Source organism: Barbus barbus (genome assembly GCF_936440315.1).
Source record: "Barbus barbus genome assembly, chromosome: 17".
Classification (NCBI taxonomy): Eukaryota; Metazoa; Chordata; class Actinopteri; order Cypriniformes; family Cyprinidae; genus Barbus; species Barbus barbus.
In genome coordinates, this window is record NC_136745.1 from 9137463 (window position 1) to 9150181 (window position 12719).

A 12719-nucleotide genomic window follows, 5' to 3' on the forward strand; every position below is an offset into this window, starting at 1 on the left:
CACCATGCATTAGGACGATATAGACACGTCCTCTTCCAGGCAGATTTGTAACATCTTTAGTTGATTGGAGCCTCTTAATTATTGCCCTGATGGTGGAAATGGGGATTTTCAATGCTTCTTACAGCCACTTTCTATTTTGTGAAGCTCAACAATCTTGTTCTGCACATCAGAATTATATTCTTTGGTTTTACTCCTTGTGATGGATGATTAAGGGAATTTGGTCTTTGTGCTCCTCATATTTATAATCCTGTGGAACAGGAAGTCATGGCTGAACAATTTCATGCTCCTAATCACCCTGGTGTGCTACAAAATGTTAATATGAATGGGAATATACTTCAGAGATATGGGATATTTTACTCATAAGAATTTCTAGGGGTGCCAATAATTGTGGCCAACATTCATTGGAGAAAAACATTTATTTCATCATGAGATTTTCCCGCCACTTTCAATTGTTTTACTTCAATCATAGGTTAGATTTTTGTGAATAAAAATAAACAATGCAGATTTATTTTCACAACTGCCTTTGCTCATATTTATCAAGGGTGCCAATATTAGTGGAGGGCACTATGTGTGTATATATGTGTGTGTATATATATATATATATATTAATGCACAATAAACAGTTTTTATATTTAGCCCATGCCACATTAATTGTTTTATGCATTGTTGGGCAATTGCAAGTCACGGTAATATTAAATAATTTTAATATGTTTAAAAACCATTTTAATGTTTAATATAAATAAATATTAGATTTTTTTAATTGTCCATGATAAAGATTTTTTTATTTTTTATTTAGCCCAATTCACATGAATAATTGTATGTTTTTGGCCAAACGCAGGTCACATTAGTATTAATTAATTTCAGTGAGAAATGTTTAATGTAAATAAATTGATATATTTATGCACACACACAACAAAATATTTTTCTATTCAGTCCATGTCACGTTAATAAATATGTTGGCCAACTGCGGGTCACAACAAGTTATTAAATAATTTCAGTGATACCTTTTCATGTAAATACATTTTTTTTTTTTATGCACAATAGACATTTTTTTTGCATTCAGCTCATATCATATTAACAATTTTACATATAGGCAAATTGCAGGTCACTGTAATATTAAACGGTTTCAGCAAAAAATGTTATGTAAAATAAATATTTTATTATTTCATGAACAAAATCCATGCCACGTTAATTATTTTACATATTGCTGTCCAATTGCAGGTCACAGTAATATAAAATGAATTCAGCAAGAAATGTTTAATTAAAGAAAAATACTTTTTTTAATTAATGCACAGTTTTTACAGTGTTGCATGTGTGATGTAAAATATATCCTCTAATTATAAGTATATGCAATATAAGTAATAATAATTTTAAAAATGAACTCTATAACAACAATATAGTTTCAGATATTATGGGCCAGTATTAAATCATTTAATCTGTGAAATGTTTAATGTAAAAATGTTTTGTTTTGTTGCATGATTTTTACGGTCTTGCATGTGCAATGTAAAATCTGTGTCCTGTAATTATAACTATAATAATAAGTAATATAATATTTAATCAAAAAAATATTTTCATTAAACATTTGATGTTTGAAATTTCTTATAAAATAAATTGTGTAATTTCTGCACCACCGGCATCAAAAAAAGATGCAAAAATGTAATAAAAGTTTTCAATTTCTTCATAAATAGTGTGTTGTGTGTGTGGTTGCCAGGGTGTTGCTATGGCTGCGTGTCACTCACGTGGTGAAGGCAGGGTTATATTTGGCCCCCAGGTAATAGGAGTACAGGTTGAACATGCCGATCATAAAGGCCACGAAGACCATGATGAAGATAACCATGAACTTGAAGATATCCTTCACGGTACGTCCCAGAGAGATCTGCAGCGGGCCGAAGCTCTCATTGGCCGGGAGGATGTAGGCGATGCGAGAGAAGCTCAGGACCACGGCGATGGCGTACAGACCCTCGGAGATCAACTGAGGATCTGACGGCCTCCACCTGATCCTCGCTGCGACAGAGACATGTACAGAGAGCTTTACTGGAAATACTGCACCAATACCATGACACATTCTGTAACTGGGAGCTGATTCAGATTTAAAGGAATGATAAAGTAACGTCACGCATGTTTGATGGTTTGAATTCAAAGAGAATCAGAGGAAGGAAGTCAAAGGTAGACTTTGTTCAGAGATTCTGAGTGAACACAATGAAGATCAAACACACTGTCAGCTGACTCAAAGATTTCAGCAGAACACACACACTCTTTATAGATGTATTCATAAATGTTGTGTGAATTCAGAGGCTGCGATATCACTTTCACACCAGCAGATTGCAGCACTGATAACACATATCAGCTCTATCATACAGAAGTATGTATTATGTATGCATGCCATACTCAAACAACCTACTACTATTTCCAAGTGTTATTTTAGTATTTATTAATATTTTTAATTAGCTTTTATTTGTATATTATCAGTTTCCTTTTTAATTTGTTTCAAATTAGTTTTTGTTTTTTAAAAACATTTTATTTTATATTAAGTCAAACTTTAACTGATTTTATTTTATTTAGTTGCCAAGACAACATTGCTTATTTTCATTTATTTTAATTTGATGCACTAAAATAGCTAAAAATGAAATAAAATAATAATTCAATTTGTAAACTTCAATTCAAATTTAAAAGACAAAAATGTAAAAATTCATAAATAATATAATACTACCTCAATACTAAAACAAAATAAATGTTATGAAAATGTGAAAATGTCATCTAATATTAATATTTCATTTTATTTCAGTACTTTTTTTTATTAACAAAAACGTTAAGTGATAATGGTTATTCACAAATTCTTAATATATGACAGGTAAACGTAATACAATTTTTACAATATACTTCTATTTAATTAAAATCTGTACAATTAAGGTGATATAAAAATATAAACTGAACTAAAAAAACTAATAAAAATCTGTACAGCTATATTTAAAAAAAGAAAAATAATAATAATGAAAATGACAAAAACAACAACATTTCCTAAATGTTTAATTAAAACAAACAAAAAATCAAAATATGAATTAAAATTCAAAATAAAAGTTTTCAATCTAATATTTATATTTTACATTATATCAGCATTTTTTTTATTTTCAATTTTAACAAAAAAATTATTTTAGTTTTAGATTTTGACAACATTTGATTTTCCATCCAGTCTAACAAAAGAACTGAAATCAATATCAATCATGATTTTTCTTTCTCTGGACTTGCTGCACACTGTGTTTGTTTGTTTGTTTATTTATATGTTCATTTATTTATGTATTTGTTATGTTAGTTTAATAGTTTAATACTTGAATAATAGCAGTAGTTACACACACGTTTAGGCAGTACAGAAGAGTTGCAGCTTTCTATTAGTGCTCAGAGCTAATACACAGCTAAAACTCAGCAGTGCTTGATTCTTGTGAGAAAGTGTTGGAGACGGAAGCATAAGGTCAGAGCGGTCAGATTTCAGCTGAACTAATGATGCTAACACTCCTACAGTTCTGCATCACAGCATCTCATTAATGATTTTACCCAAAATACCTGAGCGCACAATATGAACGCTTTCAACAGTCACATACCTCACAAAAATGTACTATGGTAAACAAAATGTCAGCTAGAATTCCATAATCAGGTGTTGTATGCCAATATAACTATGCTAAATTGGTATTATCTACAATTGTCATTAACGAAAATGTATTTATTGCAAGATTCTGACGCTTCTTGTACTGTTCTTGTACTTCCATATTAATATATTATGATTTCACAGCAGTAACAGGGTGAAGCTCATGAAAACATGTCTAGATCACATTCAAATTCTCATTACTCTAATGTGCATAAGATAATAACAATAATAATAGGACAGTCAAAAGTATAATAATTTGTACATTATATATGTATTCATTAAAATCAGTAATGTTTAAATGAATACATTTACATTTTTATATAAAATAATTGAGTAAAAATTTAATTAAATCAATTTAATATAATTAAATTAAAATCATTTTAATAATATTTCAATATTTACATAATATACATTAAAATTGTTATTAATATGGTGAATCAGTTTTAATTTCATTTCAATATTTTCTGTTTTCATTTTAATTTTAATTTTAGTTAAAATGTCCTTTTAACAGTTTTTATATGTCTATTTATTCATTTTTATTTCAGTTTTGGATTTAGTTATTTTAGGACAATTTAAACTAAATAAAAATGATAAAGGCTGCTTAGGCAACTAGCTGAAATTTTTTTCTTTTGTTTTAGTTAAAATGTATTTTATTTCAAGTAACAAAAATATTTTTACTGATTTTCATTCAGTTTTAGCTTTAGTTAACTAAAGCTGAATGGGTTCTCATCGTGCAAATAATGTCACACCGCAAAAACATAAAGATCTTTAATGAATATAATATCTTATTTCTTGATTCTTGATTTTCAGGTGAAATGTGACCTTGACATGTTCTTAACAGGATTCGTCAGATTTACCCAACTTCTGTATTTTTCCCATATTTTTCCAGTCATTTTATGTTGGTACGGCCAAGAGTTCAGACAGAAGTGTGAGGTTCTGCATGCATTTACACACCATATGTGAAGTAGGCGATGTCAGCAGGAAGTGATGCGTTGCTGATGTCATGGTTGGGGACGTGCAGGTCGACGTAGAGCTGTGCTTTAGACGCTTTGAGGAAGGCCATGAAACGAGCGGTGAAGGAGGCCACGAAGATCGACAGCATCCCGAAATCCAGAACGTTCCACAGGTGCATGACGTACTCACGTGGCCCGTCAACCCAGATCTCCTTACACTCCGACCAGATCATGCCTGAAACACACACACACACACACAGAAAGAGAGAGAATAGGTTCAAATTCAGATAAAGGAAATATGAAAAAACAAAAAGCTTCTGATCACACTGCAAAAAAAGTATAGGTTATAAGAATTATAAAATAATAGCACATCTCTCAGCAAACTGAATGAATTTAGCAATAGTACCTCTAAATATTAGTAAGACTGTCATAATTTAATTAAATTATTATAAAAACAAATAACTTGACAATGACATTCTCTCAAAATGGAATAAAACCTGCCTTATTTTTTTCTTACATATGCGCGCATAGTATACAGATGTGGTGAAACACACACTGAAACGCATCTATAATCAGCATAATTTTACCTTTCATTACCTGTGCAGACAGACAGCGCTGCGGGAACCAGAATAACACACACACCCCCTGACCCAGGTCTTACCCAGAACCCATTTCATGATGAGGAGCTCGGTCCAGGAGAACTGCGTGGTCTTGACGCGAAACACCTGCCGCGGATGATCCGTTATGGTCTCGTTTGGGAGGTTCTTCACACCCTCAAACCGGTCCGATGCGTTCAGAATCAGTAGACCCAGAAAGATGGTGAATGACACAGCATGAGCGACAAACTTCATGAAGGGACTCCGTAATATCTGACCCAACTGGAAGACAGAAAGATAAACATGAGATTTTATATAACAGTATAAATCAAATCTAAGAGACCATAACTTTAAATAGAAATGAATGAAGCTCGCGATGTAGATTAAAGCATTATTTCAGAACTAAACCTTCCAAAGGTACAAAGATGTTAACTTACAAAATTAATAATACAAAGATTTAATCTTCAAGTTTACGTGACACCAATATACAACACAAAAAAACCAAAAATAGTGGAGAGGAAAGGCATTCAGGTTTAGCGCAACATGAGCGTGAATTATTCCTTTAAAGTGTGACTCATCAAAAGTGTGATGCATTGATTATTTTAACATTCGTTCATACAAACACTTTTATCCACAACAGCAGAGAAGTTTCTCTCAGATGAATTGGCTCTTACTGGAGGTTTTATGAAGCAATTTTTCTCCGAACGATCATCAGATACTTTGCCCAAAATCAATCATTTGTATTCAGTCAATTTTTTTCTCAGCACAGATGACGTGAAAGTTTTGATTGCCCTCGAGTTCAAGTGTCTTGCACACAATACCTTCATCATCATCATCATCAGTCGCCATTCATCTGTCTGCTAGTCTTTCATCACCTCTCTCTCTCTCAGACAGTTTAAATACTTTAATGAGACATAATCACTCTAGTCTTGCTGTCTACATAGGCAGATCCCTTCTAAGCATCCTAACTCAAATGGACCCTCATAAGTGACTGAATTCAAACACTCTACATATGCTCAAAAAATGTGAATATCGTGAAAAAGGTCAATATTTTTTATCACTCATTTCAGAAAGTGAAACCCATATATTATATAGATTCATTACACATAGAGTGAAATATTTCAAACCTTTATTTCTTGAAATTTTGATGATTATGACTTACGGATAATGAAAACCCAAAATTAGAATATTACATAAGATCAATACAAAAAGTGAAGTGACATTCAGCCAAGTATGGTGACCCATACTCGGAATTCGTGCTCTGCATTTAACCCATCCAACGTGCACACACACACACACCGTGAACACACACCCGGAGCAGTGGGCAGCCATTTTATGCTGTAGCGCCCGGGGAGCAGTTGGGGGTTCGGTGCCTTGCTCAAGGGCGCCTCAGTCGTGGTATTGAGGGTGGAGAGAGCGCTGGACATTCACTCCCCCCACCTACAATCCCTGCCGGCCGGAGACTCGAACCCGCAACCTTCGGATTACAAGGCCACGACTTGGATATTTTAAACAGAAATGTCAGGCTTCTGAAAAGTTTATTCATTTCTATGCACTCAATTCGTTGGGCCTCCTTTTGCATGAATTACTGCATCAATGCGGCGTGGCATGGAGGCAATCAGCCTGTGGCACTGCTCGGGTGTAATGGAAGCCCAGGTTGCTTTGATAGCGGCCTTCAGGTCATCTGCATTGTTGGGTGTTTCTCCAGTGTCTCTCATCTTCCTCTTGACAATAACCCATAGATTCTCTATGGGGTTCAGGTCAGGCGAGTTTGCTGGCCAATCAAGCACAGTAACACCATGGTCATTGAACCAGCGTTTGGTACCTTTGGCAGTGTGGGCAGGTGCCAAGTCCTGCTGGAAAATGAAATCAGCATCTCCATAAAGCTTGTCAGCAGAAGGAAGCATGAAGTGCTCTAAAATGTCCTGGTAGATGGCTGTGTTGACTGTGGACTTCAGAAAACACAGTGGACCAACACCAGCAGATGACATGGCAGCCCAAATCATCACTGACTGTGGAAACTTCACACTGGACTTCAAGCAACATGGATTCTGTGCCTCTCCACTCTTCCTCCAGACTCTGGGACCTTGATTTCCAAATCAAATGCAAAATGTACTTTCATCTAAAAAGAGGACTTTGGACCACTGAGCAACAGACCAGTTCTTTTTCTCCACAGCCCAGGTAAGACGCTTCTGACGTTGTCCGTGGTTCAGAAGTGGCTTGGTAGCCCTTTTCCTGAAGACGTCTGAGCGTGGTGACTCTTGATGCACTGACTCCAGCTTCAGTCCACTCCTTGTGAAGCTCTCCCTAAGTGTTTGAATCAGCTTTGCTTGACAGTATTCTCAAGCTTGCGGTCATCCCTGTTGCTTGTGCACCTTTTCCTACTCAAATTCTTCCTTCCAGTCAACTTTGCATTTAATATGCTTTGATACAGCACTCTGTAAATAGCCACCCCTTTCAGTAATGACCCTTTGTGACTTACCCTCGTTGTGGAGGGCGTCAATGTACGTCTTCTGGATCATTGCCAAGTCAGCAGTCTTCCACATTATTGTGATTTCAAAGAACAAGAGATACCCAGAATTTATACTGTAGGGACGGTCATTAATTGAAACTCAAATGTAAATATTCTAATATTTTGAGATATTGATTTTTGACTTTCATGAGCTGTAAGCTCTAATCATCAAAATTAAAACAAAAAAAACTTTTGAAATGTTTTACTTTACATGTAATGAATCTAAAATATGAAAGTTTCACTTTTTTTAAATAAGTTACAAGAAAAAATGAACTTTTTCAAGATATTCTAATTTTTTGAGATGTACCTGTACATCACAGTGCTCTTCGTGTGACTCAAACAACTGATTTAAATTTGATGCTAACATGCAGGTGTCAGTCCTTGTCTTGTGGTTCCCCTCCTCTCGTGCCCATATTTGGCCTTCCTGTTCCTGTCCTCGTTTGTCTTCATTAGTTTAATTAGTCCCTAGCCCTGTGTTTGATTAGTCCACACCTGTTCCTTGTTTTCCTAGTGTTCTTAAACCCTGTGTTTCCCTGCCTCTGTGTCCAGTCTGACCGTCAAACCCCTCTCTTCAGTTGCTGTCTCCACGGTTCCTGTGATTCCTAAGTTTGCTTAATTAAAGTCTGTGTGGAAGAGAAGTTGCTCGCCTTTGCCTTTCCCTGCTCCCAGAGGGAGCGTGACAGAAGACTGGACCTTATACAACTCAACTATGGCTGAAGACAGGCTTTGGTGTCTGCGGCAGGATGGTCGGGATTTGGTAAGGTATGTTGAGGAGTTTCTTGAGCTTTCCAACGAGGTGAGCTGGATTGACGCCCCGCTCGGTGTGTGTTTTCGGTTTGGGTTGGACAAAGATGTCATCAGCTGCGATATCCCCACGTGCAGTTTTTCCCTTATCGGGCTGATAAATTATGTCCTCAATGTACATGGCATTGATTTCGAAGTCGAAGAATGTCAAACCGATCTTCGTCCAACCCAACCCGAGAACAACCCGGCCTCACCAGCTCCTCGCAAGTGCCCTCCGGAGTTCCCGCTGGTTCCGTCCAGCCCTCCTGGGTTCCCGCTGGTTCCGTCCAGCCCTCCTGGGTTCCCGCTGGTTCCGTCCAGCCCTCCTGGGTTCCCGCTGGTTCCGTCCAGCCCTCCTGGGTTCCCGCTGGTTCCGTCCAGCCCTCCTGAGTTCCCGCTGGTTCCGTCCAGCCCTCCTGAGTTCCCGCTGGTTCCGTCCAGCCCTCCTGAGTTCCCGCTGGTTCCGTCCAGCCCTCCTGAGTTCCCGCTGGTTCCGTCCAGCCCTCCTGAGTTCCCGCTGGTTCCGTCCAGCCCCGCGCTGCAAGAGCGCCCCCAAGTGTCCGCGCTTCCCGAGCGCCCCCAAGTGCCGGCTCCACGCACGTGCCCTCCCGTGCCGGCTCCACGCACGTGCCCTCCTGAGTTCCCGCTGGTTCCGTCCAGCCCTCCTGAGTTCCCGCTGGTTCCGTCCAGCCCCGCGCTGCAAGAGCGCCCCCAAGTGTCCGCGCTTCCCGAGCGCCCCCAAGTGCCAGCTCCACGCACGTGCCCTCCCGTGCCTGCTCCACGCACGTGCCCTCCCGTGCCGGCTCCACGCACGTGCCCTCCTGAGTTCCCGCTGGTTCCGTCCAGCCCCGCGCTGCAAGAGCGCCCGACAGAGTCCGCGCTGCAAGAGCGCCCGACAGAGTCCGCGCTGCAAGAGCGCCCGACAGAGCCCGCTCCTCTGTGGCTCCCAGGGGGGAGCTTGCCCAAGAAAATTTTGGGGGGGGGGTAAGAGGGTCACAGCCTGTGTGGCCGGGCCAAGGGCCAAGGCCACACGACCCGAAAAAAATAGGCCGTGGCTTCCCGAGTCTCCAGATCCGCCCTGGCCTCCCGAGTCCCCTGACCCGCCCTGGCCTCCCGAGTCCCCTGACCCGCCCTGGCCTCCCGAGTCTCCTGACCCGCCATGGCCCCTGGAACGGGCACCGCCCTGGAGGCCTCCAGAGCGCCCACCCCCCCTCCCCATTGGATGGTGTTAGGCGTGAGGACACGCCTTCCGGAGGGGGGCGTAATGTCAGTCCTTGTCTTGTGGTTCCCCTCCTCTCGTGCCCATATTTGGCCTTCCTGTTCCTGTCCTCGTTTGTCTTCATTAGTTTAATTAGTCCCTAGCCCTGTGTTTGATTAGTCCACACCTGTTCCTTGTTTTCCTAGTGTTCTTAAACCCTGTGTTTCCCTGCCTCTGTGTCCAGTCTGACCGTCAAACCCCTCTCTTCAGTTGCTGTCTCCACGGTTCCTGTGATTCCTAAGTTTGCTTAATTAAAGTCTGTGTGGAAGAGAAGTTGCTCGCCTCTGCCTTTCCCTGCTCCCAGAGGGAGCGTGACCGCAGGGATGAGCAGTATGATATGTTTACTTAAAATACATTATTGAAATACAAAAGTATTTTGTAAAAAAAAAAAAAGTACAATTAAGTCTGGTGTTGTTCCAGTCAGCCTCTTTATTAGGCTGCTGCTTTCCTGATACATTTTTTATATATTTATTTTTAATATTATATATATATATATATAAATTAGGGCTGTCAGTTTAATGTGTTAACAATTAACTAGTTATAAAAAAAATATTTTAATGCAGTTAACTCACTGGCCCTGCCCCCAGACCTGTATGTCATCTTACATTTCATATAGTTGACAAATATGATGCAGGGAAACAACTCCATAAATGCAGTTATGTCCTAAAAGTCAATATTGGGGCAAAAAATATCCCTGAATGAGTTTTTGTCTCATATTTATGTCGCATGATAAGCGATAGGCCTATCACACCAGCAGCAAGAGGAATATCACACAAATGCTGTTTTTGTCCAAACATCACGAGTTTAAATGTGATTTTATTCAACAGTTCAGTAAATAAGCATTTAATTATATATTTGTTGTATATAACTGTTATATTATAAACACAATATTGTGTGGTTTTGCGCAATTTTGCCAATAAAATTTTACCAATAAAGCCACCACAGAACTGTTGAGCGTCTGTGAGCAACACAGCGGCCATTCATAGAGAGAGCTGTTTACTTAAAGGGTTACTCCTCCACAAAATGAAAATTTTGTCATTCAGTTGTACCTTAAATTGTGTTCCGAAGTCGAACGAAGCTTTTACGGGTTTGGAACAACATGGGGGTAAGTGATTAATGAAAAAAAGTTCATTTTGAGGTGGAGTAACCCTTTAATTCCTCAATGAATTAGCCATTTGAACGAATCGAATGAATGAATGACTCCTGACATTTACTGCCACCTGCTGGCAGTTTTAGTTTCTTCTTTCATTTATTAAAAATAAATAAATAACTGAATAAATGAATGAATGAATGAATGAATGAATAAATAAATTAATAAATAAAAGGATAGTTCATCAAAAAAAAAAAAACTGTTACTTTACTTATTTTGAAGACTGTTGGTAACAAAGCTGTTTTGGTGACTTCCATTGCATGAACAGAAAAATACTGAGATGTTTCTCAAATTATGTTCTTTTATGTTCCATATTTAAAGGCCGTTGTAGCCTAAAAGTTTGTAAATAAATTTTATGTTGAATCAAACGAAATAGGCTATTTGTTTCTACTTCATACTTTCTAATTTTACTCAATAATAACTAAATATTCTTTGTGGGTATTTTCACAGCCAAATTTAGTTTGCGCTTAATTAGACTAATTAATCGTCACACCGTGTAATTAATTTGATTCAAATTTGTATTCGACTGACAGCCCTAATATAAATGTTATGTGACATTTCTTTCAGCTCTACCATACAAAACTTTACATATTAAACAAAATTTGTTCTTCTCAAATTTGTATTTCTCAAATCTTTATTTATTTATTTATTTTTATTTTTTTTACAATAAAATATGTGTTTTGATTGACCATATCATGTCATGCAACAATTTCACTTTATGTTTTGGAATGAAGCAAATGACGGAGCAAAAAAGGAATTACAAACACACACGTTTATCTAAATGAACACACACCACAGACTTCTATTGTTTCATATAAAGCTAATTATAATTATTATAGATTAATCTTAATCCTAAAAGAACACATTGTTTATTTTTAGAATTCAAAATTGTCCTCAAATGATTGTTAAGTAAATCGTCTCACACAAATACACACTTTCCCCGAGAACCTCAAATGTTCTTTCCCCTCCTCTGTCTCTCTCTGTGTCACACGTCTCTAGAAACTCACAGTACTTCCTTTCTGACAAGCTCTGATTAGATTTCAATCCCCAACCCTTGACAAAAGCCGCCCGGTGTGTGTGTGTGTGTGTGTGTGTAGTGTCTCATGTCTCTCCATGAGACGGGTGTGTGTGTGTGTGTGTGTGTGTAGTGTCTCATATCTCTCCATGAGACGGTGTGTGTTGAAGTGGCCATCAAACACAGAGTCAGTGTGTAACTCATCCTCAGCATGGAAATGAAGCGTGAGTGTTTATCTATGTGTGTGCTAGTAGGAGAGTCAGTCTGTAATAGAGTTTGGAGAGATGTGAGTGTGTGCATCTGAATGCTTATTCATGTGTGATTATGGAAAATGGGAAGCTTTTACCCAATAATATGAATTTTAAGGGGCCTTATTAGGAAAATTGGATTTTCTTGCTCTTTTTAAATAAAAAAGCTTTTTTCCTGCATTTACTGAAACTACACTGCAAAAAATAAATACATAAAAAAGATACATATTGCAAACATAAATGTTTTTATATAATGTAATATAATATAATATAATAATGTTGTTACATTTTTCTCAACTCTGCCAAACAAAGCTTTAAATATTATATAAAAATATGTTCAAATGTTATACTAATGAAACATAAATGTTTTAAATAATATAATATAATATAATATAATATAGTGACATTTCTCCAAAATATGTTCTGATTTTATACTGAATGAAGTGAAATATGTTTCTTTTATATAATATTAAAAAATTAACCAATGCTAGTACCCAATAAATAATTATTAAATAGATTGTCAGAGAGAAGAAAAAGTACCATGTAAAACTAAATTACAAGAAG

At 37.5% G+C, this 12719-nt stretch overlaps 1 protein-coding gene across 1 annotated transcript in view; it reads right to left on the reverse strand.

Moving 5' to 3' along the window:
• The window catches only part of LOC306883069 (short transient receptor potential channel 7-like), a gene marked incomplete at both ends in the record, with an annotated part of 66054 nt that overhangs the window by 17755 nt on the left and 35580 nt on the right, over window positions 1-12719 (reverse strand). The window contains 3 exons of the mRNA XM_079438148.1: window positions 1740-2004; window positions 4595-4828; window positions 5255-5471. Of these exons, the coding sequence (XP_079294274.1) occupies window positions 1740-2004; window positions 4595-4828; window positions 5255-5471 (716 nt within the window). The remainder of the gene's footprint in view (window positions 1-1739; window positions 2005-4594; window positions 4829-5254; window positions 5472-12719) is intronic.